General features: G+C 57.9%; 1 protein-coding gene across 2 annotated transcripts in view; it reads left to right on the forward strand.

The window, feature by feature from the left end:
* Window positions 1-27024, forward strand: part of CXXC5 (CXXC finger protein 5) — a 36466-nt gene extending 9442 nt beyond the window's left edge. Inside the window, exons 2-3 of one of the 2 annotated variants that reach the window (XM_032125045.1) lie at window positions 20095-21159; window positions 25984-27024. In XM_032125045.1, coding sequence (XP_031980936.1) covers window positions 20374-21159; window positions 25984-26028 — 831 coding nt within the window. In that variant the 5' untranslated portion in view covers window positions 20095-20373 and the 3' untranslated portion in view covers window positions 26029-27024. The remainder of the gene's footprint in view (window positions 1-20094; window positions 21160-25983) is intronic. The other variant, XM_032125047.1, reaches the window with a different exon arrangement.
* Window positions 27025-27536: the final 512 nt, after the last annotated feature.

The following is a 27536-nucleotide window of genomic DNA, read 5'->3' on the forward strand; positions in this document are numbered from 1 at the left end:
AAAAACATGCCTTGCCACCTCGTTGGGAAAAACTGCAGTCACCTGGAGTGCTAATCCCGAGGCACCCTGGGGCTATGGGTGCTCCCTGGACTCGCTCCCTCGAGGCTGGCAGAGGAGGGGGCCCTTTGCTTTGAGAAGGCGTTGGGGGATTAGTGGGAGGATTGGTAAATCTGACCCCAGGTAAAGATTAAGACCCCAAAAAAAAAAAAAAAGGAAAATCGTTGTGTTTTTTTCCGTGCCTGATGCACCATGAAGATTAAACTGGGATGAGTCTGTGTGGCAGCCAGTTCGATTAGGGGTGAGGGACAGCAGGGACGGATGTGAGGATGGAGCAGGGATGGGGGCTGTGTCTGGGGGTCTGGAGATGCCAAAGCTGGGGGGGAAATGCGAACCTGGAAGAATGGGGGAACTGGGGGGCCTGTGGCCATTCCCTGGGGGTCCCCAGGCTGCCTGTGGTTGGTGCTTTGGGGGACAACCGTATCCATAACTACTGCCAGCCTAATCCTGGGAATAGCTGGCACTGGGCTGTGTGGGGGCAGCTTCAGGAGCTCATCCCAAAGGCCGATAACTCGATGGATAGGGCTGGAAAGCACCCTGGCAGTGGGGAATAAGTCCCCCACAGTCAGCAGCTGCCTGCATTAGAGGTTGGATGTGCTCTCATCCGAGCCAATGTCCCTGGTCTGCATCCCACAAACCATCCCACCATACAGCCACCTCCAAGGATAACCAGGGACCTCGTGCCTAATATTCCTTACCTTTGTCCAGGCCCCTCACCCTCCATGGCTCAGGGGCCAGGGACACTCCCAGCAGAGCCCCGGGAATCTTGTCTATCCCGCTCCCATGGGAAATGATGGGAAAGGGGACAAGGAGCTCCCTGCAGGACGCAGAGTGGGGGACATGTCCCTTCCCACAGCCAGGGTGTTGAGAAGGGACTGGCTTCCCTGCCGTGGTGCTCCTGTGTCCTTTTGGTGATGGAGGGGTGGAAGGAATTGGGGAAACCCCCTCAGGGCTGTCTGGCCATTCTGAAGGACCATGTGACCAGTATGTGTACTGGGAGGAAACTGGAGTGGCTGTCCTTGGGGTGGACCATGGAATGGCTGACCCCTCCATTGGGGTAAGGCTTTTTGGGGGGCTGAGCACTGGCTTGGGCGTCAAGCACTGGTTTGAGGGTTTGCTGTTTTGGCGGGTTGAGCACCAGCATGAGAGTCAAACAGCATTTTAGGAGACTGAACCAGCTTGGGGCTCAACCACAGTTTTGGGGGCCTGAACCTCAATTTGGGGTCTGGGCAGCAGCTCAGTGGCTGAACACTGGTTCAGGGGGCTAAGCACTGTCTTGAGGGTCAGGCACTGTTTTGGGGGGCTGAGCATCCTCTCAGGGGTGAAGCAACTGTCTGGGGTGTTCAGCACCCACTCGGGTTCAGCGCTGGCTTGGGGGGATGAGCACTGTTTTGGGAAGCTGAGAGCCAGTTTGGCCACCAAGCACCAGTTTGGGTGGCCGAGCACTATTTCAGGGGGCTGAGTACCGGCTCAGAGTTTGAGCAGTGGTTTGGGGGTGGTTTAAGCACTGTTCTGGGGCTGAGCCCCAGTTTGAGGGGCTGGATCCTTCCTGGGAGGGCTGGGGGAGCACCTCACTGAGGGTGTGCTCCTGTCTCACGTCCCATACTGGGGTCTGGCAGTGCCAGGGCGGGGGGTTCTTCCTGCTCTGTCTTTGCTCCCTGTCCTCAGCACGGAGTGGCCTCTGGATGGGAAGTATCAGGAAAAGCTGGCTCTAGGTCCCCTTGCTGCACCAAGGGTGTGGGCCCATCCCAGCCCTTCCCTGCCTCAGTTTCCCTCCTGAAGTGGAAGCAGAGCATCCCCCTTCCTCTGCAGGGCTCTCCCTGCTGCCTCCTGCCCACAGCGTTCCAGCTGCTCTCCCACTGGGCTGCCATGGGCATCCCTGCCCAGACAGGTAGGGATGGGAAGGGTCATCTCATCCCCACGTCCAGGGGCTGGGTGCTGGTACCCTGGGCAATGCTGGGGTACCAGGAGCATCCCTGAGTGTTCCTCTGGGAACTCAGGTGTGGTGGGTCTCCTGGCAAACCCTCACCCAGCCAACTCTGTACTGGAGCCTCAGCCTGCTCTCCCAAAGGTCCTGGCAAACAGAAACTGAATCTTGCCTGGGGCAGGGTGGCCCTCAAACTGGTGCCAGTGTGTGTGAGGAAGGGTGTGGGTGGGTGCAGGGGTGCCATCCCCTGCCAGCTGAGCTGCTGCCATCGGAGTGGGGAGAAACACGGTCCCCTTTCCAAGGGTCTGCAGCTCTGGGGAGCTGAACAGGAGCCCAAGATATCTCCATCCATGGGGCAAGGAGGGCATATGCCCACTCTGTGCTTTGCAGGTCACCTTGAACCCTGCTGGCCCTGGCTGGCCTGGGGACCCATCTGACACCCTGCCCATGCCTGGGCCAGCAGCAGCTGCACCATCCCCTCTACTCCAGGTGAGGCCAGAGGATGGGACAGGGCTTTTTCCTGGATTCAGGGCCGTGCTGTGTTCCAGGGCTTGTTCCTTGTGCCAGCACTTCCTCTGGAAGCACCTTTGGGCTCCTTTCTTCCAGGGGTGTGCAGCCCTCCCCCTCCTTGGATGCTCCTCTCCTCCCGATGGGTGGGGGACAGATCCAGATCAGGAGGAAGATGTCTGTGGCTCCATGCCCAGGGTCTGCATCACCCCAATAGGGTCATGCCAGTGCCGTGGCCCCCCCAGCCTTCCCAGGATGTGTTGATACTGGGAGCTGGTCGGGGTGTGACAACGGCAGAAGGTCTCCTCATAGGAGAGGGACACCCCTGGGGACACTGGTCTCTCCCAGGTCCCATCCTGGGGGACAAAGTCATGCTCCTCCATCCCCTGGCTGGCTTTACCCTGGGATGCTATTCTTGGTTGCACCCCCAGCTGCTTCCCAAAGCTCTCCTGGGGGATGACCATGGGGTGAGGGGTGAAGGGTCTCCCTGTGTCCATCCCAGATCTGCCCAGGAACCCCATCCCAGAGCTGGAGTCAGTGCCCTGTAGTGGGGAGTAACTCCTGAGTCCCTCGGGAGCAGATGCACCACACCCAGCCTTACTGCCCCTGAGCACCCGCCATCATTTATTGGGTGGAAATGCGGAGGAACTTGGAAATTCAGGGCTGGAGAAAGGCCTGGGGGTGCTGGGGGCTGGGAAGGGACACAGTGCCCTAGGCCAGGATGACGTATCCTGGGTGATGCCAGGATGCTGAGAGCATCCCTCTGAGTATTTGCCCGGGAATGCGGCCATAGGTGTGCGGGGGGGGGGGGGGGGAGGCTGGGTGCTCCAAAACACACAAACCCCCTGTGCCCTCAAGGCTGAGACTGCCACAAACTCAACTCAAGGGTGAAAATAGCTGTGGGGCGAGAAGGGTGCTTGGCCACATCCCTGCGCAGCTTTGCTTCAGCCACATCCTGTCAGGGGCGGGGGGATGCCTCGCTCTGGAGGGACCCTCCGGTGGGCTTTGTGCCGGAGGGGGCCGCGTCGTGTCGGAAATCACGTGGCTCTGGGGCTTGGGGCTTTACGGGAAGCGAGGGTTGAGGCGAGGGGCAGCTCCCATCCCCCCGGGATGCCTTGGCCGGGGTTCAGCTCCGATCGGGCCCCCAAAGCAGCTGCCCCGTGGCGGCGGCTGCCGCTTCCCGGCAGGCGAGGGGTGACGGGGGGGGGGGGGACGAGGAGCCGCCATCGCTCCCCGGAGCAGATGGTCCCTCGGCAGCAAAGCTGCCCCTTCCGCATCGATTACCCGGGCCGGCCGTTTAACGATCGCTTTCCGGGGTTAATTAAACTCTCCTCGCCGAGGGCGGCTGTGCGGCGGGGCCCTACCTGCCTGCAGCCCTGATGCACCCCCGAATCGGGGGGGACGAGCCTGTGGCTGGAGCTGGGGTTTGCTTCCAAGCCAAACCTTGATATCCATCCTGGAGCGCAGCGGCTGTGCCAGGGGCACCGCCACCAGCGCGGCTGCGCCTCTCCCCGCGGCACCCGGAGCAAGGTCAGCTGCCGAGTGTGGTTCTATCGCACTTTCCAGGCAGCATGGGATGCTGGAGCAGAGGCTGCCCGGTGTTTTCCCCTGACCGCTGTTTTTTTTGGGAGCGATCCCCACTACCTCGCTCCGTGGGGCTTGGTCTGCGCCCACCCATGTCTCTATTCACAATGATTTTGGAGGAAGGCGTCGAGAGCTCGGGGCAGACGGTGGCTCCGGAGCAGCACGGGTTGCAGAGCGGGTCGCAGCCTTGGGATTGTCAGGAGTTGCTGCTTTTTGCATATCTAAATGTGCCCTGTCAGCCGGCGCTCTCGGTCGAAACTGCCATCTTTTGCCTCATTGTCAGCCTCGCCGAGGTTACGCATCGTTTGCTGACTCACAGCCTCCTGCTCTAATTACTCGTTCAACTCCCTCCCTGGAGCCACCCGGCCAGTCCCGGCACATCCCTTCCCGCTGCTGTACCGCCGGCCGGAGGGCTGGAGCCGGAGCATCCACGCAGACCGCCCCCCCGCACCCGTCCCTGCCCGCGGGCATCGCTCCGGGGGCAGCTGAAAGCTGCTGCACTCGTCCTTTGCTCCAGCATCCCACTGCTCGCACCCCTGGCATGGTTTTGGGGTGCAGTCGGGGACTGCAGCTGGGCCATCCATGCAACCCCCACTCCCTGCACCCATCCCTGCCCGTGGGCATCGCTGCGAGTCTCCAAGAGCTTTTCTCCTGGTTGCCTGCTCCAGCTTCCCATGCCCACCCCCCCAAAACCCCCCCCCATGATGGTTTTGGGGTGCAGCCGGAGGTTGGTGGGGGCTGTCAGGGCAAACACACGGCGCAGCCGGCCCATTATGCAGGAGCCATGCCTGGGGGGCTCCGGGCTGGCGGCCCCACCGGGCATCCCCCAGGCATCGCCCCGCTGAGGGATGCTCGCTCCCACGCACCCTCCGAGCTTCCCAGGAGCATCCCGGGTGCGCGGCCCCCCCTGGGTGGCAGCGCCGGCTGGGACGAGCGGCGCACTAAAGCCGTAAGCTGAGCCTCTTTGATCCCCGTCCGATATGATCAGCCGCCGGCAAGCTCTGAGCCGGGCCCAGCGTGAATTCCAGCGTCGCGGAGATTCGAACAGACGCCACAATTACCGACGGGATCGGGCTGATCCCGCTCTTGGCCTGCTGCTCCACACTGGCTCGGGTCCTGTCTGCCAGGAACAGGGAAAGCACCAGCTCTGACCTTTCTAACATAATTATTATTTTTGTTATCACCATCATCATCATCATCAACACCAAGCTATGCCCCATCCCAGGCTTGCCATCACTGTCATGCCAGTGCGAAGAGCCTGCTTTCCCCTCCAGCATCTCCCTTCTCAGATCCTTACACCTTCCAAGGAGAGGGGACCCAAACTCACCCATCCCATCAAGCCAGATGGATGCAGGGGCTCAATTTAGTTTTAATTAACTCCATTTTTTATCTCCCCCTGGTTTTGATCGGTAATATCGAGGCAGAAACAACATCCCTGCAAATCCATCTTGCTAAGGGAGGTGAAACCAAGCCGGGTAATCCGGTGGTAAGGACAGCGCTCCGACGGGTAATGCAGTCTCGCTTGCCTTGGAAGAGGAGATATTTTATATATTTATATATCAAGGAAAAAAAGAGCCGTGTGTGTGTTTGCACAGGCTTCTGCCTGTCACAGAATGGTCCAACCACGCATCTTATCTCGTAAAGCCATATTTTGGCCCTTTTTTCCCCCCCCAAGGAAGTGAATTTTAAGTGCCAGGAGACAGTGATGGTTTCTTTGGAGCTGTTAGGATCTGCCATGTACAATAAATCTGTCTTAGTTTGTGGATTATTGGCCCAATAGACCGTAACAGCTCTGTCAGCCTCTCCTGGCGCGCTGTGTCCGGCAAGCTCAGCCTTTGGTGGGTTTTCCTGGTTTTTTTATTATTTTTCAGCAGGAATTTGCTAAGGATTTTTCTGTGCCATGTGCGTGTACAGCAGCTGATAGGGAATTCACAGGAGCTCGGTAACGTTCTTAGGTTTTGGGTTTGGTTTTTTTTTTTTTTTGCTTTTTTAAAATACTTCCCCTCTGGAAAAACCCAAAGGCACAAAGTCCAAACCCCCAAAACAGGATGAAGAGCAGGGCAGAGCCTTCCCTGCCAGAGTGCATCCAGCCAGGGCTGCCTCCCCAAAACTTGTGCTGGTTGAGAATGGGGTTTTACTGAATAGGGTTTTACTGCTTTCCAGTAGGATTTTCCCTGGATGGCCCCGCTCCTGCTGGCCGTTGTTTCCAGTCCACTGTGCTTGATCCAAGCCCGGAAAAACAGGATTTCCCAGGGATGGCGTGGGATGGTGTGCTGGCCCCTCCAGCCTTACTGGGCTGAGTAGTACATGCTCCTCTCACCCTCAGCCTGAATTTGAGGGGGTCTGAACTCCCAGAGTGGGGGGGATCTGCAGCTGCTCCTGCCCCAGTGACAGGCCCCCCCTGCTCCTGCTGCTCAGCACGGCCCTGGGTGATGATGTGGGGTGAGATGTGGGGTGCGGGTGTAGGGTGAGATGTGGGGGTGCACAGTGATGATGGGGTGAGCACCGAAGGAGGGACCAGAGTGGGGTGCAGCTGTGGGGCACAGGTTGCAGGTGCAGGCAGGGAGGTGTGGGTGCCAGGCTGGTGGCATGGCCTGGGGGGATTGGATGTGCTGTAGGGTTGGGGGACACACACGTCCACCTTTGTCCTCGAGGCGAGCAGGAGGAGGCGTGTGGGATTTGGGGTGGGGAGAGAGCAGGCTGAGCACTTGGCGCCGTCTGGGACGGGGCTGGTGGGCGGCCCCCGCTGTGCCAGGGACGGCGGGCGGTGCCGCGGGGGGCTGCCAGCCGGGGATGCCTGTAAGTCCCCCCGGGCGCTGTGCTGGGGGAGCTGCTCTGGTCCCAGCAGCTCCATAAGCCCATTAAGAGCTCAGGGAGCCTTACACCTCGGGGGGCTGCAGCAGGGACTTGCACTGCTTCAGCTTAAACCCCTTGAGCTGAAGCGGGAGTGCTGCTGTGGGGACACGAGGATGCCCGTGGCCATCGTCTGGAGACACCCATCCTGAATCCCCAGCGTGGGTGCCGGCGGCTTCCCTTGGGATACGGAGGGCTGCAGCCCTGGCACCAGGATTTGGCTTTGTTGCATTGTTCAAATGCATCATCAGGGTGAAAAAGTACATTTTTTGTCTGAAAAATCCTCAGAGGAGGATGTTCCCCCTCTGGGTGCTGTCGTTCAGCATCATGGTGTGCAGGAGAAAAGTACAGGTAGGTCCATCTGGGATGAGGATGGGGAAGCCACACTGGTTGAGGGGAACCTGGTCAGGAATTGCTTGGGAATTTTTCTACCCTTAACCTAGATGTACCGTATGTCAAAAGTGCCAGGAGCTATGATAGTAGGAAACCCCCTTCCCCCCCTCAGAGAGGTCTTTGTGAAGCTCATGGGATGAAAACAGCTTTGTCAGAACACTGAGGGAGATGTTGTGGACAGTCCCTAAAATTCCAGCGGCTCATTCCAGACCCAAGGATGGGTTTCTTTTTGTTGAATCCACTACCTACAAGTCCATACCCACTGGTGCTCCAGCTTGTTGAGGGATGGATCCTGTGGGCACTCCCTGACCCAGCTCATCCCACAGCCCCTGCTCATCCCCCAGCCTTGCTCGGGCTTATCCTCCATGGATCACGCCACTGAGGGCAAGGTGTAGGACCCTCTGGCATGGGGAAGAGGGAGGAGGGATGGGACAGAGGAGGCTGGGGAAGCAGCAAGTGGAGGAGGATGTCTGTCATGGAAGCTGAGAGCAGGCAGTAGGAACCCATTGGGTTGGGAGCTCTGTGCTCTGGAACTTCCCTCCCCTGCCTGGAGCTTGCCAGGCCTGTGGGAAGACCCATCCAGAAATGGGGATATGGATATTGGCTTTCAGAAGAGATGAAAACCCTGATGGGGTCAAACCCTTCCCTGGTGAGGGAAGATGGTTCTCTTGCAAGGGGGTCACCAGTCTGGCAGGCAGGTCCTGAGGGCAGGCTGGGACTCCTGAACCCACCCCGGGCTTGCTGGAGAATGGATGGGCCACCACATGTCAGGCATCAACTACATCCAACTTGCTCCTTGTCATTCCAGCTTGCCACCTGGGAAGTGAGGGAAGGAAGCATTGACATCTAGCTCCAGTTTGAGTGTAGCCCCTCAGAGCTTGGGGCCAGGAAGGAGCAGTGAGCCCAGACAGATGCTCAAACCCTGCTATCAGTGCCCTCAGAGCACATCTCCAGTGCGATAAGTTCTTTCCAGCTCCCACCAAGCAGTGTTTCCTTCATGCTTCAGCTTCCCCAGGCTCAGTCTTGTGGCCCTTCCCTATCTTCCTCAGTGTTGTGACAGCTTGTACATGGGTTTTTCCGTGGTTGCTCTCCTTACAATCATAGAGTGAACCTCTCTGTTTCTTACTGTGAGTCCTGCAGCTCTTTCAGCTGAGGGTCCCTCCCATCCTGACCCATGCTGTGGCTGGTGGTGGTGATGGTGAGCCCTTCCTCCTTCCCAGGACTTCAGCTCTGCTTTCCAGCTGTCCTGGGGTTGGTTCTTTAAGATCTGCCAGCTTCCCCCACCTCACTTGTGCTTTTTAAAAATTGCCATAGAATCAGAAAATACTTTGAGTTGGAAAAGACTAATTAAAGACTATCTTGTTCCACCCCTTGCCATGGGTAGGGACACCTTCCACCAGACCAGGATGCTCCAAGCCCTGTCCAACCTGGCCTTGAGCACTTCCAAGGATGGGGCAGCCACAGCTTCTCTGGACACCCTGTGCCACCCTCACAGGGAATTTCCCCCTCATACCTTATCTACCCCTGCCCTCTGTCAGTTTAAAACCCTCGTGCCATGTCCTGTTACAGCAGACCATGGTGAGAAGTCTCTATCCACCGTTCTTCTACGCCCCCTTCATGTACGGAAAGTCCACAGTGGGGTCTCATGGCTGTGCAGGACCCCCAGGGACAATCTGAGTGTTCCACGGCAGTCCCAGTGCTTTCTGCAGCCAGACTGGTATCCAGTCATCAAAGAAGCTGGGCCGTGGTACAACACCTCCCTGCCCTGCCACCCCATCACAGGCCCGACAGGTTTCTGGGAACAGTTTTCCAGGAACAGTTTTCCTAATAACTCCTGCCATCAGGTTGCCCAGGAGCGCTGTTTTTCTATCCTCTACTGCCATGAAAGGGAAGGAAGATGCCTTCCATTTCAGGCTGATTCTTGAAGAAGCGTTAAGAACCAAGAAAGATACCCAAGAGGAATCTCTGAAGGAGAGCTTGGCTTGGGTCAGTCCCTATGTGCCCTCCGGCCTCACCCGAGAGCACGCTGTGTGTTGGGTGCAGGACACCCCAGCCGTGGTCCTTGTTGAAGGCAGACCTTGTGTCTGAGGACATTTGGTCACTGCTGATGCCAGTGTTGCAGTGTCCCCACCATCAGCCAGGACGGGGCACCCCTGGGGTTCCCTGGTCCCCAGGATGTGGTACAAACCCTCCCTGTGGCTCTGCTCTCCTGGAGGATGAGATGCTGGTTGCTCCCTGGGATCCAGCAGGTGCAGAAGGGAGGAGTATCATCTTCTTCTTGATGCCAGGATGCTCCAATTTGCCCGCTTGTTTGGGTGTTGGATTAATGTGGTTTCCTTGACTGCCCTTGCCCTTGAGTGTGCGGATGGCTTGGGAGATCTGGGTCTAGTGATATGACCATCCAACGTGGAAAAGCCCAAGGAGGGGGAAAAGACAGTGAGGGGTGCAGGTGACCCGAGGACCAGTGAAACCAGCGCCTGAGGTGTCCCCTAGGGCGAACCAAAATGGTGGAGGCACCTGCCAAGCATCCCGGTCCTGGAGGTGTTGGCAGCAAGTGTCCCCATCCTCTGGCTCCCAATGGCCTGGGCAGCACCCTCCCCTCTGCCAGGGCTCCAGCACTGTCCTCTTGCTCAGCACCTTCTGGCCTGCTCGCCTGTGCTGCCTGGAGTTGTCCTGGGCTCTCTGGTTCCGTCCCCAGTGCCTCCAGCAGGACCTGGCTTGCAGCAGGGCTCAGCCACCGGTGATGTCTCAGGGAGTGGGAAGCTTGCAGGGTGCACAGGAGCGAGCTCAGGCAAGTGTTTGTGTCTGAGCTAGAGAGCACCAGGGTTTGCTCTGTGTTATTCTGGATCTAAAAGGAAAAAAAAAAGGGATTGCTCTTTCCCAGTTCCTGCATTTCCTGAGAGCAGCCTAGCTCCTAGCTTATCTTCAGACAGCCTCAGGGGTATTCCCTTGGAGTTTGGGAGTTTAATCAGGCATTGCTGGGGCATGTGAACTCTGCGGCGAGTCGCCGTTCCCAGGGAGGGGAGCGCCTCTCGCAGATATTTGGGTTGGCGTGCCTGGGCTGGGGGCTGGGCTGGCTGGGAACGAGCTGCTGCTTTTCCTGGGGGTGCAACCGGGAATGGCTGGGGGTGATGACCTCCCTCCCTGCCTGGGAGGATTGCGGGCAGGATGCTGTGGGCAGGGTGGGTTCCCCTGGACATCCCCGCAGCGGGGCTGCCTGGGCTTCGCTGTGCTCCTTTGGACCTTTCATCCCCTCCAGCCCTGCCTCTGCCACCTGCCTCTTCCCCTTCCAAACCCATGGATTTTCCTTGTAGCATCCTAGGTGAGAACTTCTGGTCCCCACCAGCCATCCTGATTATGACCTGGTGCCCTTCTTCTGGCCCCTCTGGCCATAACCCGACCCTGCTGCTCGTTTTATTTTGGGTGATTTTGAATTGGGCAGAGAATCAGGATTCCAGTGGAAATGCCCAATGCCGGGCTCTGCTTCACCGGTGGAATCGAGGGCTTTGTTGCTGGCTCTTTTGCAGGCAGTATTTCTTTTTTTGGGGGCTGGATATATTTCTGGCAAGTAAAATGACGGATGCTCTGTTTCGTTTCCAGTGGCAGCATTTCAGATTCCTTGCTCCAGGGCAGGAGCCGAGCGAACTCCAATTCCAGAGCAGCTCTGGTACCTTGGCAGCTTAAAGGCCACGGGGTTTGCTTGAATGACAAGCGGTGCTGAGCGTGGGGAAAACTAGGGAGAGGCAGTTTTGTGCTCATGCCTTCCATCTCTTGTAGGAGCAAGATCCCACGGAGCGGGGAGGCATCTTTGTACCGTCTTCCTGCTCTGCAGGCAACTGGGAGATGGTGGAAAGACATGGAGAAGGATGGCAAGCCCTGCCTTGGGGGGATACTCCCTGCATCACTGCTGGGGAGATGGGGAGAAGCAAAGTCTTGGGGCATTTCTGTGTGTCTTCTCCCTAGGAACATCCTCTTGGGTGCTCTTAGCCAGCTCTGCCCGTGCCTCCCCTTGTACCTGGCTCAGAAGGATAGAATCAAAGAACCAGGGGATGGTTGGGTTGGAAGGGACCTTAAAGATCAGCCAGTCCAACCCCCTGCCATGGGCAGGGGCACCTTCCACTACCCCAGGTTGCTCCAAGCCCCGTCCAACCTGGCCTTGGACACTTCCAGGGATGGGGCAGCCACAGCTTCTCTGGGCACCCTGTGCCAGGGCCTCTGTAGTGATCCAGGTGCGGATCCCAGGGGCTGGCTGAGCTGCACCCTGTGGTGCTGGTGGGCCCAAGCCACGAGGGGGGACAGGATCTGCCAGCAGGGCTGGCCGGCTGTTGGGATGCTGCAGTGCTGGGGATGAGGTGTGAGGGATGGGTGTCCATAGCCTGGGGGATCCGGGCAGGTTGGGGATCTATCTTCCTGAAGCTCCCTAGCTTTTTTGGGCTCATCTGCATGGACCTGAGACACATGTGGGTCTGCAGGCAGGGTTTGCCCATCCCTCACAGAGCTCCCCTGCACTTGGTTTTGGTGTCAGAGAGAACCCTGACTGCTTCCTGCCCCCCAAAACCTGTACCCCAAAACCTCTCAAGCCTCTCTGGCCCACTGGGATTACTGGAAGCAACTCCCCTGGGCACCAGTGGGGATGGGATGGTGCCAGCCCCATCACTGTGGTGAGTTTTGGCTGTGCTCAGCAAGGCTGTGAGGCTGGGAGGAGACCAACTCGGACTCCCTGAGGGCTGTGGGGTGCCTCACTGTCCCCTCCCAAAGCTGAGCTGGTCTTCCCCCCCACCGAGCCCTGGCCAAGCAGCCTTCCTCCCCGTTCTCCTCTTCCTCCTATTTCCCTCCTGCCAGCGAGGCCAAGCAAAACGCGGTGCTGACCAAAAATAACAACCGCCGGCAGATCCAGACAATGGATAAACCCCCGGTGAGGGCGAGGGCGACCCGAATCCTCCCAGAGGAAGACGGGATTATTCGCCGTCCTCTTAGACATCTGTCAATAGCTGCCGTCTGCGGACCCGCTTTCCGACAAGGCCGGCGGCTTTCCGACAGGGCCGTCCCCTTCCTGCTGGGAAAAGTGGTTCTTCCAAAGTGGTTGCCTTCAGGAGCAGGGATTGTGGGCACTTGGGATCTCATCACTGAGCACCATAAGGTCCCCACCACCCATTAATGGCCAAACTCAAATGCACTGAGCTGGCCCTGGCGCTCTCAAGTGGTGACAGTGACACGGGGCTGGCATGGGTGCACCGGCCCGTCCCAGTGCCAGCTTTCCTGGGATCTGGAGCAGCCTCTCGGTTTGTGCTCTGCCACCATGGAGCTGCCTGGTGGGATGTGGAGGGATGAGGTTTTGAGAGAGCTGGGAGCACAAGGGGGCCTCTCCAGTCTGGAGCTGGTTTTGGAGATGCCACTGATGGATTTGGGCACTGCTGGAGGTGGCACTTGGTGGTGGCACTAATGGATTTAGGCACAATTGGAGGTGACACTTGGAGGTGGCACGTATAGATTGGAACACCACTGGAGGTGGCACTGATGGCTTTGGGGCTCTCTGCCATCCAGTATTCCCATGCGACTGTGCCCACAACTTTTCCTCTTATTTTTAATTAACTTCCCTTCACTCAGCCCATGCTGATGGGTGTCTCCATGACCTGGTTGTCAGTCAGACCCCGAGTAACTGATGCTGTAATCGCCCCATCTGTTAACGGAGCGATTCACATGTCTTAGCTTGGCCTGTGTGGGTCTCCCCAGGGCAAAGCCATCCTCAACCCCCCAGCTCTTTGGGGGTCCTGCCGGGATGCCCGTTGTTGTTGGCATCTGCCACCGGGCAGCGCCTGCCCCTGCCCACCTGTCCCCGATGCCCTGGGGTCATTCTGCCTGGCCCCTTGAACCTCACAGCCCTGAATCACCTTGGGGACCTCACTTGGTGGACAAGAACACGGGGAGCCAGCTGGACCAAAGAGCTGGAGTCCCTCCAGGAAGGTCTGGGGGAGTTTTGCAGAGGACAGGAGGGGTTCTGCTGGGCTGGGATTGATGGCGCATCTCCGGGGCGATGCCAAGCCGGTGGGAGTGGGCGAGCGGCAGAGCCGTGCCACGGCGCGTGAATGTCAGATGCTGCTTGGCTGCGAGCTGGGCTCGTGCGAGAGCAGATCTGTTCAATCCCATTTGGAGAGGGGGGAGAGGCGGGGGGGGCTCTTCCCCAGGCTCAATCTGGTAGGTTTTAGTTACAGTCGTTTTAGGATTTGGGCAGCGAATTGGTGCAGCTTTGGCACAGGGGGGGATGTATGAGCACCCAGGCTGCCAAGCCTCCCTCATCCCCCGGAATTGGGGAAGGGGGGGACCATGCAGGTGGGTGCAGCCCCCGGGCTGAGCAGCGTGGTAGTCACCCGGCTCTCTGGGCAGCAGCTGGACGAGCGGAGGAGGGGAGGAGGTGCCTGGCGTTGTCCGCAGGGCACCCGCAGCCCTGCAATGCTCGGGTGGACGCTTCAAATCGCGTTATCTCCATAACCGCCCGGCTCTGGCCGCTCCGAGTGGCAGCGGAGATAAGTGGATTTCCAGGGAGCGCCTGGTCGTCTGACATTTAAGACTCCTTAATCCGTAACCACCACCCCGCGGAGGCAGGACGCAGCCACATTTCCCAGCTGGGGCAGCCCCGGGCGCAGGTCGGTCCCTGCGGTGGTGGCTCCAGCTGTGCCAGGGCCACAGGGTGAGGTTCAAGGATGTGCACGGAGGCAGTGGTATCCCTGGGCACTTCCTTGTCCTCTCCACCATGATAACCTCCTTGGAAGTCCAGGGCACATTGGCAGCAGGCTCTGGGGTGTCGCCTGAGTCAGGCATCAGGGTGTGGCTGTGCCGGCAGATCGGGAAGCCTGCAGCAGCCATGGGGTTACATGGAAAAACCCACCACCAGTGGGGAAAAAATACACCCTCGCTGGATCCCTGGCATAGGGACCCCACCTGGGGAGGTGGCGTCACCCCCTGCCTGCTCAGCAGGATGTGGCATGGCCTCACCACGCTGTCCCTGAGGATGTGCCTGGCAGGACACATCCTGGCCCGCCCTCTGTGTGTGTCCAGAGTTGCTCCTGGGGGGCATCACCGGGGCCGAGTGGCTGTCTGCAAAGAGGAGACGGGTGAAAGGCACTCTGTGCACCATGATGATTCGCCATCTGCTTCCAGGGCAAACTCCAGATGCTGGATTTAATCTTCCATAGCCTTTTTAATTCAGGAGTTGGCTTCTTAACATCCCCCAGTGCCACCTCGGCAGCAGAGACAAGCAGAGTGGCTGCCACGACTGGCCCTTCAAAGGATGTTCTGGAGCACGAGAGATGAACTATGTCCGTGTGAGTTGCCCATCTGGCAACCTGTCATACCTCAACCCATCATATCTCTGGCTCTTTAACCTGCCCAGGGTGAGCCTGAGCATTCACAGCACTGTCCAAACCTCCCCCCAGGCCTGGGTGTCCTCTCTTGATATCTGGAGAAAAGGTGGTGGGTGATGGTAACTTCCATGGTACATCCAGGAGTGGATCTTCTGGCTGGACCAGTTTTTGGGAGGATGAATGCAGAGAGCAGAGCTTGGGGGCTGTTGGGTTGACAGAGGTGATGGCTTGCAAATAACAGGCTTGTCTTTGCCTTAGGCACCTGGTTATCAGGCACCATGGATGGGTGTCCTGTAGGGATAATCAGCCTTGGGAGATCATGGATTGATTTCTCTCTTGGTTCACCTGCTGCTGGACATCTGGCTGGTGAGGCTGTGATGAGACATCACCGCCTGTTTCAGCTGACCTGTGTCACCTGGTGGAGGGAACAGCAGGTTCGACTGTGCTGTGGAAATGGGCACCTGGTACTGAGTCAGCTGTTGTGGTGCTGGGGTCAGAGCTGCTGTGAACTTTGTTCTGGTGGGGCTTGTTCTCCTGAGCCTTTGACCTGGGTTGCTGCTGGACCCTCTGGCTTGTGACAGTGCTGCAGGGCCGTGGTCCTGTTCTACCCACTGGGTGTCTCATCCCAGGATGTGTTGTTTCGGACACCAGGATGCCTCCAAGGTGTCTTGTCTCCCCACGCATCACTCCAACCACCCATGGTTCTGTGCTCCTGGCCATCTCAAGGTCCTGTCCACCATTGGCCAGGGCAGCTGAGGAGCACAGGGATCGCCTCCAGCGCCTCTTTGGAGCTGCAAGGGGAAGGTGCCTCCGGTTGCAGCCTCCCTTGACCTACATCTTTCCTGGGATGCCTTTGAGAGGGGCACATGCTGGTGGTGTCCATGGCACGGCCGAGTCCGTCCATCCGTCTGTCTGTCCATCCAATACCAGGGAGTGCTGGTGGTGGGGAGGAGGTGGGGGCCATGCTGGGCGGGCGGCCACGCGGCGAGGGGGAGGAAGTGGGGACAAAAACGCGGCGGAGGGGACAATTGCAGCCTTTCTCCAGGCTGAAAAGACGCCGGGGTCCCTTCCGGCCTCGTCCTCCGTCTGCTGCGAGAGGACAAAGCCACCGCCCCCAGTGCCCACCCAGCGCCCAGGGATTAGAAAAAAGGCGAATTTTGATTTTCTCCTTTTGTTTCCGGAGCCCGGGAGCAGCTCGGCTTCAGCTTTGCTGCTTTCTTCTCCCTTTACGCTGTGTCTGTGCACGGCTGACCAACCGGCGGCTTTTCTGGGACAAGGGTGATTTATTTAAAATTAAAGGAAAGCAGAAGTTCTTTCTTGAAGAGGAGACTTTTTAGGTCGGCGGGAGCTGATGGCTTTCCAGCCATGCAGCGAAAACACAGGGGAGCCAGCTTGTCATTTTTTTTAGGAGAAGCGAGGCTCCTCTCCTGCTCCCCTCTGACAGTGAATGGTGCCTGCAACTGGGGGGACTCTCAGTCCATCGGCTGGCAGGGGTTTTCTGGACCACCAGAGATGATCCTTTTGCAACCTTTATTTATTTTGGCATTGTCAGGACTATTGCAGAGCAGTCCCCTGTGTGCTGGGGTGCAGGGAGCCCTGGGGCAGAGTGAAGGGTGTGAGGGGTGGTGTGGTGCTGAGAGCTGGGGGAAGACCCAGGCAGAGGAGTATCCCATTTTTTCCCCCAGGACCATGGGAGAGCACAGTTGCCTTGACCCATCTGAGCATTCCAGGCTGCTGGCAGGCAGGTCTTTGGGGTGACCTATGGAAATCATAGAATCACAGGACAGTTTGGGTTCGAAGGGTCCTTAAAGATCATCTCATTCCACCCCCAGCCATGGGCAGGGACATGTTCCACTAGACCAGGTTACTCCAAAGCCCGGAGTAACTGGGTAACCCTCCAACCTGGCCTTGAACATTTCCAGGGATGGGGCAGCCACAGTTTCTCTGAGCAACATGTTCCACGGGTGCCATCCCTCACCCTGGGACCCCCTGGCTTTCGTACCCTGGACCTGGCAGGGGGTTGGTTGCAGGGGAGGAACAGCAAAGAGTTGGGAACCCCTGGGTGTGGGTCGGGGCCTCCCGACCTTGGTGGTGTCCCCTTGAACCCTGGCATCCCTCCAGGCTGTTAAGCTGCCCCGTGCAAAGACCCGGGCGAGGGAGCCCATCACGTGCCCCTTAATGCCGTGGCTGGGACTAAGCACCTTCTGACAGGGACCCAGATGACGCTGCCCGGCGCCTTCCCCAAGAGATGGGGGCCGGAAAAGGGGCAGAAACGGGACGGGGGGGAGCCTCGCTGTCTTTACGCGGGTCAATCATAAAGAAGGGATTAAGATCATTAATTCCTCCCCCCGCTGCAATTAACGACGGGGCCGGGCAGCGGCTGGCGAGGAGCAGCGGTATCTGCTGTGCTGGGTGGTCCCACGGTGTCAGGGCGGGGATCCCCCCCTTAGTGCGAACTAGCCAGGCACCCCCAGCAGCCCGGTCTGGGGTCCCTGGCGAGGACAGCGTGGGGACAGACCCGTCCCAGCTGGCACGGCCGCGGTGTCCGGCGCCTGCTGGCGCGGTGGCCCCGGGGGCTGGAGGGCAGCGCCGGGTGGCTGCAGATGGTGGGAGCTGGCGGAGGCAAAGCGGCGGCCGGGACAATGGCGGGATTGTGCGGGGACGCCGCTGGCACGGCTCGGCACGGCTCGGCACGGCTCGGCGCCGCACCCCGTGCCAACAGCGGGCACTGCCTTGCGCCGCTGGGGCTGAGCGCGGCCACGGCACCGTGCCCGGCGTCTCTGTGGGTGCGGGGAGCTGCCTCGGGTGGGCTGGGGTGGCCCTGTCCCGCAGCCGCGGGTGCTCGGGGGGGCTGTGCCAGGCTGTGCAGCCATCGCCCCGGTGGGAGGGGGCTGTGAGCGGGGGCTCCGAGCTGCTGGCACCCGATCCGCGTGGCGTGGTGGGACCAGCCAGGGAGGCCGGCCGGTATGTCTGGCTGCAGAACAAGATGGGAACTGGTGGAAATGGTGACCACAGCGCGGCTTCAGCTGGTGTCCTCCCCACTTTGGCACACGGACCCCACTGTGGGGGCTGTGGGGAGACCCATGCGGGCAGGACCCAGGTCTTTGCCAGGGCGATGCAGAGCATCTCCAGCAGTCGTGGCTGGAGACCACCCGTACCTCCCCGGCAGCCCCGCGGCACGGTGGCGCCGATGGCACAGGGCGAGCGGGCAGGGTGGCAAATCCCGGGCCGGTCTGGCCGGGCGCTTGGCTCCCCGCATGGCGCGGGGCGGGCGGAAGAGGCGCAGGGCCGCAGGAAAGGCGGCCGCGGGCAGGCGTGAGATAACACCACCGGGCGCTTTATCTCACATCCTCCCGTCCGGTGCTTTTCCTGCCGCGCTCCCCGCTCCGGCCCCAGCGCCCGTTGCTGTCGGCACTAAGGTGTGACCCGTCCTAAGGTCTCCAGGGACAGGTCCCCCACTTCCCTGGCAGAGGGGACGGGTGATTCAGCTGCATGGCAGCAGCTCGCCCATCCTCCCAGCACCCCGTCACTCCGTTGGGGTGCACCCCACCCCACCTCACCGCCGCCCAGCATCCCCCCGACTGGCGTGGAGCGGGATGCTGGGGAAGGGCAGCCCGTCCTGCCGCCGCAGCCCTCCCTCCCCACGTGGCCTGGCGAGCTCCCGGCTGGAGCCCAAGCCCTGCATCGATCTGCGCTGCATCTTAAATCCCGCAGCAGCTGAAGCAAGCGGTTTTCAGCGCCAGGGCGGGGGGGTTTCTCCGTGGGCGAGCCGGCTCTGGCACCGGAGTGAGACACCGGGGCTGCTTCCGCAGCCGGTACCACGGTAGTTGGCACAAGGACCTTGTCCCCATCAGCATTTTAACGGCGATGCCCAGGCTCTGTCCGTGGGAAAGGGTCCTCCTGGGCTGTTGTTGTGGGGTTCCTGGGGTTGCGCTGCAGAAGGGGATCCGAAGGGTGATGGATGAGCAGGAGTCAGTATGGGGGTGCAGGGATGCCCCTTGCTTTGCTGCATCACCCCTGCACAGGAGGGAGGGTCTCAGCAGAGCTCTCCACACATGGCCACATCCCTGTCTGGGCTCTGGAGAGGAGTGTGCTGGGATAGCCAGGATGGAGGGATGGGGTGGGCAAGGGGCCTCCTCCCAGTGCCACCTTCCCCCAGCTGCCGCCGGGGTGGGGACGTAGGTTCCTGCTCCACTAAGCCCTGCAGCTTTTCTCCTCTAAAGCCTGATTACTTGGCGGTGCCTGTGTGCGTGCGTGCTCGTGCTCGGGAGGGAGGAGGAGGAGGAATTTCACAACAACAAGTGTTTGCAGCCACACTGGGCCCAGCTGCCCCAGAGTTGCCCCAGGGACAGCAGCATAGCATCCACTCCAGGAAGGCTCTTGCTGTCACTGCTGAGCCCATGGCTCTGCTGGAGCAGCTGGGCGTGTGTGCTGGGCATGCTGGGCATGGCAGGAGGTCAGCACTGGGGCTTGGAGGTGGATGCTGTGGCTCCCTGTGGGGTTGAAGGTGGGCACTGCAAGCTCGTGATGAGGCTTGGAAGTGGATGCTGCAGCTCCCTGTTTGGTTTGGAGATGGACACTGCAGCCCTTGGTGGGGTTAGGAGGTGGATACCATGGCTGCCCATGGGATTTGGAAATGGATGTTGCCGCTCTTACAGGGATTTGGAGGTGAACACCATGGCTGCCCATGGGATTTGGAAGTGGATGCTGGAAGTGGCTCAGACTTGGATGCTGCAGCTCCCTATGGGATTTGGGGTGAACACTGCAGCTGTTGGTAGGGTTTGGAGAAGGATGCTGTGGATCCCTGTGGGACTTGAAGGTGGACACTGCCACTCTCCATGTGGCTTCCTTCCCCTGCCCACTGCTGGCTCAGGGACAATGGTCCAAGAGGAGAAAGAGGAGGAGGAGGAGGAGGAGGAGGAGGAAGGGCACAGCCTAGCCTGAGCTGGGTGAGCAGCATCCTTGGGACTGTGGGAGTTGGGGTGTTGCCTCCATGGCACTTGGCCTGGGCGACAAGGGTGGGAACCAGGCACCCCTTGCATGAGCCCGGGAGCATCCCGCTGGTGCCTGCCGTCCCATCCGGCATGGGGCCATACGCCGCTGGAGCGGAGTGGGAGATGAGCCCCGTGACTTCCCTGGGGCTGCAGTCCCTGAGGGAGGAGAGTTGGGCACAGAGAGTCTTTAAGCATCAGAGTGCCATTGCTACCAGGCCAGGACTTCCCCTGTGACCCCCCACTTCTGTCTGGATGGCGACCCTTTTAGAGAGCAGCGGAACGGATCTCCACTGAGGTCCGTTCCCTGGAGTTCCTTTGTTTGCGGCGCTGAGATTTTCATGGCAGGGGGAGGAAGAGCCGCTTTGAAAAGCCCGTTGGCTCTTGCCAGCACTAACTCTCTTTTCTTTTCTCCTTCCAGAGCCGCGTGGTGTGTCCCAGAGCCGCAGAGTATGTCTGTGCACTGAGAGCACCCTGAGTCCTCCGCAGCCGGCGCGGGAGGAGACGCCCCGTTGATGCGCGGTCCCGTCTGAGCGTCCCCGGTGGCTGGCGGGCCGGTGCTACCAGAACGGCTTTGGGGGGTCTTTTGCTTTGGCATTGGGGGTGGGTTTTTGGGGTTGGTCTTTTTTTGGTTTTTCGTCTTTTTTTTTTTTTTTTTCTTAAATTTTGGGGCTGGTTTTGTTGTTGTGCTCGGGGCACCATGTCAAATTCAGGCTCCCATCAAGACACTGGGAACAAGCCAGAGACGGAAAAAAATAACCAAGATGACTCTCAACCCCCCGTCAACTCCGAGAGGAGGAACAAAAGTGGAATAATAAGTGAACCTTTGAACAAAAGTCTTAAGAAGTCCCGTCCACTCTCCCACTATTCCACCTTTGGTAGCAGCAGCTCGGTAAGCGAACATTCAGAGAAAGGCAACCCCTTAGCTAATGGCAACGATGCGACTGTGGATAAAAGTCATTCTACCTCAAAGCACAAAAACATCTCTAGTATGCTGAGCAAATTAGACCGGATGTCGGAGCTCTCCTCAGAAGGACAGACCGCCCTCCAACAGTTTGCTCAGTCGACAGAAATGCTCAAAAGAGTGGTACAGGAGCATCTTCCTCTAACGAGCGAGCACGGGACTGGTATCTCTGACATGGAGGCAGTCTCAGCTGCAGAGACAATGAACGGCCCCTCTGATTTTCCTTACCTGGGGGCTTTTCCCATCAACCCAGGCCTTTTCATTATGACCCCTGCCGGCGTGTTTCTGGCAGAGAGCGCGCTCCATATGGCTGGCTTGGCAGAGTATCCCATGCAGAATGAGTTGGCATCTGCCATCAATTCGGGGAAAAAGAAACGGAAAAGATGCGGCATGTGCCCGCCCTGCCGAAGACGGATAAACTGCGAGCAGTGCAGCAGTTGTAGGAATCGCAAAACTGGCCACCAGATTTGCAAATTCCGAAAATGTGAAGAACTCAAAAAGAAGCCTTCTGCAGCACTGGAGGTAACCGGCCCCTCTCAGGCACCCTAACCCCTCCTCGGGCTGCGCTCCTGGGTTTGGATCTTGCCCTAGATAATAAAACACCTGGTACTTCTTACTTTTTTTTATTTTTCCCTTTTCCTTTTTCCCTTTTCCATGAACAGCTCTCACCCTGAGATGTGTGCTCTGCCCAGTGCCCCCAGTCCCCACCCCCCGCTATGTATTGGGGTTGATTGGTGTGGGGAGAAGGTCTGGGGTCTCACCCTGGGGTCCCTGGGCATGCTGGACTTCACTGTCCCCTTTGCAAACACAAGCAGCAGTGGGGCTCTGCTGGGGTTTTGGTGACAGCATCCCCTGTCCTCAGCGGGTGGCAGCTCCCTGAGCTGGGGAGCAGCATCTAACCCCAGAGGAGGGGGACGACTTTTTGCGGCAGAGCTTGGGGTAATTGGTGATGATGAAACCCGTGACCACAGTGCAGCCAAAGCCCAGCCCCTCAGCTCACGCTGCTCTGAGCAGGAGCACAGCGGTCCCTGGTTTTGGGAGCAAACTGCTGCAGTGGATTGCAGCATCCCCAGTGGAGTGGCTGTGCCGGGTGTCCCTGGGCCAGCATCGCTCTGGGGTGGTCAGGATGAGTCCATAAGGCAGCAGCCGGACTTCCCATGGCAGCAGTGCTGCAGTCCCCACTGGCAGTGCTCCTGTGTCAGTACCCAACAGAGCCAGGAGCACCCCTGCTCCTGCTAGGGATGCCCAGGTGCCCTGGTGTGAGCCTCTGGATGGTGCTCAGGCTGTCACTGCCCTCCATGGCCTGCTTGTGAATGTCCTTGGCTTTGGAGGAGAGCCACTGGGTTGGGCTGCCACCTTATCAAATCCACTGGGGAGGTGTGACATTCATGTGGGGACTACAGGGAAAGTCTGGTGACTTGGGTTGTGTGGGCCTGAAACTCATTAGGGGCCGTGGGCAGCTGCTGGTGGCATGGTGTGGGTGGGGCTGGGTGCCAGCAGGGCAGGGGTGTCCCATGGACACTCTGGTCTGGCAGAGCCTCCCTCTTCTGCACGCCCACGTGTTGTGCTGAAGCCAGGTGTGATTTTTCCGTGAGCTGATCCCACTGTCAGCCATGACAGTGTGCTTCCTCCTTCTGGTGAGCACATCCCCATGGAGAGACAGCGGAGGCTAAAAAGCCACCTGGACATCAGCTGGATGGTGCATCCTGCCACGAGAGCTTTGCCCATCCTCTGGTGGTCCCAGTGCAACCAAAGCCTGCCGCTCCCTTAGCTACATTCTACGTTTTTCAATTAGCATCATCTCTGAATGAATACTGAAGGGGAAAAAAAATCTATTTGGGCGGTGGGGATGAGGAGAGGGGGACTGTGTCTTTCAAAAACCGCTGTATTGCTAAATTATATTCTTGTTCTAATTTGCTGAGTCAGTGATCTGGAAAAAGGGAGAAAGGGAAAAAAAAAGTTCATTTCTTCCAAAGAGTCCTAAAGCGGGTCAATAGACTCAGAGCTCGCAGCAGCCGGAGGAGTTGCTCCCTTCTCCCAGCGCTGGGTCTGGGGGTGATAAATAGCACGAGGAGCCCATGGAATGGTCACTCCTGTGATGGGTTTCTCCATCTCATGACTGGCTGGGAAACTGGGGCCTCTGAAATAGGGTTCTGCATCTGGTAAAGTTGGGCCCCACCAGAGATGAGTTCCCATCCCCCCTGGGCATGACCATAGGTGTGCTGAGGCCCAAGAGAGAGGCCATGTGCTGGTGGGATGGACGCCTGGGCAGGTGTGGGTCACTCCAGGGCATCGCCATCCCCTTTTCATGACAGACCCTTCCCTCTCTCAGACCATCCTCTTGCCCCCTGTATTGACCTTGGTAGGGTTTTACAAGATCGTGGCTGGGACAGGGACACCGTGACCCCGACTGATGTCCCAGGTCACCTGGGTCAAAGCTGGGTTGTTAAACCTAACCCTGTGTCAACCAGCCTTGGCCAGACATTGGGCCGTCTGTAGGGCAAGCACCAGCACCTATGCTGTGCTGGAGACCTGTCTGCAGAGGGCCAGGATGCAGAGTTCCATGGACTGCTGGTCCTGCTGGGGTGCCATCACACCGCTGTACTTGATACTGGCACAGAAGCGGCCATGCAGTGGCCCTTCATATGGGGCTGAAACATTCACAGGGCTTTGTGAAGCATCGTCCCTGCCTGTGGGGGGCAGTGCCATTGCCTGGGAGAAGGACAGTGACTGTCCTGCCACCCCTGTGCATCCAGAGGAACGTCCTCGGAGAGCCCTGACAGGGGCCGCAGCTGTGATTAAATGTTGATCTAAAATCAAGCAGTAAAAAAAAAATAGAATTAAACCTTTACGGCAGCATAAAAAACGGGCTAAATCCCTGAGCTGCCGTTAAGCTTTATCTGCACATCTACAGAGCCTGAAGAACCGGTCGCTGCTGGTGTCCCGCTGTGGTGGGGCTGCCTGGGGCTCCAAGACTGGTGAGGTTGGGTGTTGGGAGCAGGCAGCAGCACGTCCCTGCACTGACCAGGCTCCTCTGGGCTCTGCCAGCCTCAGCAACCCCGGCTGATGCCGTGGGGGCTGCTGGCCAGCCCTGCACAGGTCACCCTGGGCTTGTCTGCAGAGCTGTGGGTCACATGAAGGCCATGACTAGTTGGGGTTTGATTCATCAGAGCTGTTCTTTATCCAGAGAAGCTGTACTGAAGAGCCTTGGTGCCCCAGATAGTGCCAGTGAGGGTCACTGTCACCCTCACATCAGCCTCACAGAGAGACTCTCGCCATGGAGAACAAGGGGTGAGAGATTTAAACTGAAAGAGGATAGATTTAGGTTGGACATAAGGTAGAAGTGTTTATGATGAGGGTGGTGAGTCCCTGTTCAGGGTGCCCAGAGAAGCTGTGGCTGCCCCATCCCTGGAAGTGTCCAAGGCCAGGTTGGATGGGGCTTGGAGCAACTTGGGATAGTGGAAGATGTCCCTGCCCGTGGCAGTGGGTGGAACAGGATGATCTTTAAGGTCTTCTCTAAACCATTCTGTGAGTCTGTGATTGTGGGGATGAGGGGGATCTCTCCTGGGCATCCACGTTAGAGCTGGCTGTCCATCTTCCTTGAATAATAAAGGAGCAGAAGTATTTGTCAGACATCTCCTTCCAAACCCATGAGGAGCCTGCTCTCCCCTCGTTCTCCCTTGGGATGATGGATCTGGGTAGGTGGCCCTTGCTGGAGAGTCCACCTTGCTCTGCCCTACTTGTTCTGCATTCAGTGCCTTGAGTGGGATCCAGTGGTCAGTGTGGTGTGCCCCAGGCCTGTGCATTGCTGGGCACAGGCACTTGTGCCTTCCCAGATGCCTGGTTACATGTCATAGATGCCTTGGGGAAGGGGTGATGCCTGCAGCTTGTGATGGCCCCAGCTCAATTTGCTCCCCGCCATGGGCTGCGAGCAGGAGCAGGTGAGATCTGCCAGCAGCCTGGTGGGCACCACCAGCTCTTGCTCATTCTGGCCTTTCGCCCCCCTCCCCTTGCCCAAGCCCCGTGTTTGGGTTCTGCCTGTGGCAGGGAACATCCTCCTGTGGGGATGGGGGTGATGCTGCCCTGGTTTTTCATTGAGGCTTGGTAGGTGTCTTGATCCAAGAGAAGGACCCAATGAGATGTGGCTGAGTCCCGCATGGAGTGAGGGACTGGAATGTGTCTGGTTTGACTCTGAGGATGCTCCATGAGGTGTCCCAGGCCTGCACAAGGGCTCAGTACTGTGCTCCCCCTTGCCCCATGGCAGCCAGTCTGCTGGCCCACGCCTGTCACTGCAGCCTGTGGCCTCTTTCCCATTGGTGTCCCCTGCTTGTTTGGAGATGTGGGACCTGAAGGGTCCTCTGAGGTGATTGTGTGGTGATCCTGTGGTGATCGTGTGTCTGGCTGGCACAACTCAGCCTTGCTTGGGGGCTGTTGGCACTGACAGATGTTGTGGTTCTTGCATGCTCCACCCGTGTTCTCATGAATATTGCACAGGCTTTCCACCTCACCCAGCTGGGAAATGCCCCTGGTTCTCCTTCCGGAGGACCACAGTGCTACTGGGGGGCATGGCCCCACACCATCTTTCCTGGAGGTGGCTTCAAAGAGATCTTGTCCATTGTTGGGCCTGTTGTTGGCCATGGGGTTGAGCCTCTTCCCTGTGAAGCGCTGAGAGGTACCTGGTGGTGCCCAGGGTTGCTCTGTTGGGGTCAAGATTGTTCCTTGAGGCTGGGGGTGATGTTTCCCATGTCCTGAGCAGCTCCTGCTCTGGTGTCCCCAAGCCTGTCCAGCTCATTCCCTGCCCCAGTCTCCATTCAAATGCGCTCCTAAACCCATGTGGTGGCTGGGCTCCTGTCCTCTGGGTGTCCATCTGTCCGTCCATGGCAGGGGCTGTGGGAACTGGCAGTGAGGGGGCTGTGCCAGGCTGTGCCAGGCCATGCCCACTGCCCACTGCCCAGCCATTGTGCTCACCGCTGGACAGAGGGGAAGTTGGGGGCTGTGCCATTGTGCCAGCTGCAGCACGGGGACATGGGGACATGGGGACATGGGGACACAGGGATGTGGGAACAATGGCCGAGCACTGCTGTGCTGGTGCCCGACCAGGGAGGGGGCCTGGCAGCAGGGGGACCCCGGTCTTCCTCCTGCTGGCATTGTGGAAGTCTTGGGATGTACAGCTGCATCCAAGGGTGCTGAGCCTGGGCTGAATCCATCCCAAGGCTGGGGAGCGGGGTGCCAGGGTGGGGGCGAGGGGTGGGTGCCCAGCCCTGGTGCTGCACGCCTGTGCTGGACCCGACCTAACGCCTTGTCCCTTCTTCTTCTGTCCCCCTCCCTGTCTCTCTTCCTTTCCAGAAGGTGATGCTTCCTACAGGAGCCGCGTTCAGATGGTTCCAGTAGGAACGGGAATCCCAAAGCTCTGTCATCCAAGTGCAATGTCACTGCTTGCTTGTGTTGTCTCAGGCAAGGGATTTTTGGCTGAAATGAATGGATGCACCTGTGTCTCTTTAGAACCAAAAATATTTTCTCGCAAATCTCATTCCTGTTTTTATAATTTTTTTCTTCTTTTTTTTTTTTTTTGCGTTCGTTTTAACATCTTCGAGTCCTAGTCAGACATTTAACTGCTTTTCAAATAAAAAACAAAAAATAATTAAAAGAAAAAAACAATGGATCTGTAAAGTACCAAGACTTAATAGACAGAGTATGGACAATCAGTTTCTTTCTGTGTTTTGGTGTTGATGTTGTTTATGTGTGAAAGATGCAGTACTTGTGTAGGGAATGTAAATTTACAGTAACCTTTTAAAATCTAGTTACTAATAAGCACTACTGTAATTTAGCACAGTTGTTTAATTGCACCCTCATTTATACTTTTTATTTGATTCTTTCCCATCATACAATAGAGTGGATAGTTTCTAGAATGCCTCAACTTCATGTTTATAAATGAGAATATGTTTAAAGCGATGTAGTATCCCTTCTCCTCGCCATTCACCTCTGGAAGTTTAACCCACAAGAGGGTCGGTATAAAAGGTGGAAGAAAATAATTGCTACACAACTGGCGGAATTCAAAAAAAGGAAAAAAAAGAGTAAAAAAAAGGCAAAAAAAAAGTCGTTGTTAGTTTATTAATATAGAACAAGAAACGCTGCGTACAGAAAATCCTCCTAATTGCAACGGTTTACTCCTAGAAGTAACTTTTGTAAACTTACAGAAGTTAAAATCAAAATAAAACAAATATTGCAGGACCTGTGCTGAAGCAGTTACGCAAAGTGATATTTCTCTTCTGTTCACCCCCCGTCTCTCCAGCTCTCTCTCCATCATTAAATTGAAATGCTGTTTGTAATGTTTTAGCGATCCAGGCTGTTTTTGTGAATAAAATGAATGCATGTTTTGTGTCATGATTTCCAGCTTGGTTATTTCTCTCCCACCCCTCTGTCCAGCCCTCTAGGCCCCCCGGCAGCAGTGGTGGCCCACGTGCCGTGGTCCTGCCGGCTGTGGGGGATCTCGCCAGTGACGATGCCGGAGCGTGGTGGGACCGTGTGATGAGCTGAGCTGGAGTCGCCCTGGCTGCTAAATCCCCATGGTTAATCCTGGCATTGACTGGGCTGAGCCAGCCTCGGCTCCTCCCGGGGATATTTCCTGGCTTGACCTGCCTGGAGTTTTACCCAGCAGTGCCAACACCATTTGTTTTGGTGACATAATATTAACGTGCCACGGAGAACTGCGGTGAGGCTCGTGTTGTTGGGACAAGTCTAAAATGAGCTCCCAAAGGTGAGTGGCTTCTGGATAGCTTTCCAGCCTGGCCTCATGTTGGTACTGGATCAGCAGGATGGGATGGAGGGGATGTTGGATGGGCTCAGCCATGGACAAGCCATCAGGTTGCTGCCAGTGCTTGGGGTGCTGTGCTGGGAAT

The sequence above is a fragment of the Corvus moneduloides genome, chromosome 15, assembly GCF_009650955.1.
Source record: "Corvus moneduloides isolate bCorMon1 chromosome 15, bCorMon1.pri, whole genome shotgun sequence".
NCBI lineage: Eukaryota > Metazoa > Chordata > Aves > Passeriformes > Corvidae > Corvus > Corvus moneduloides.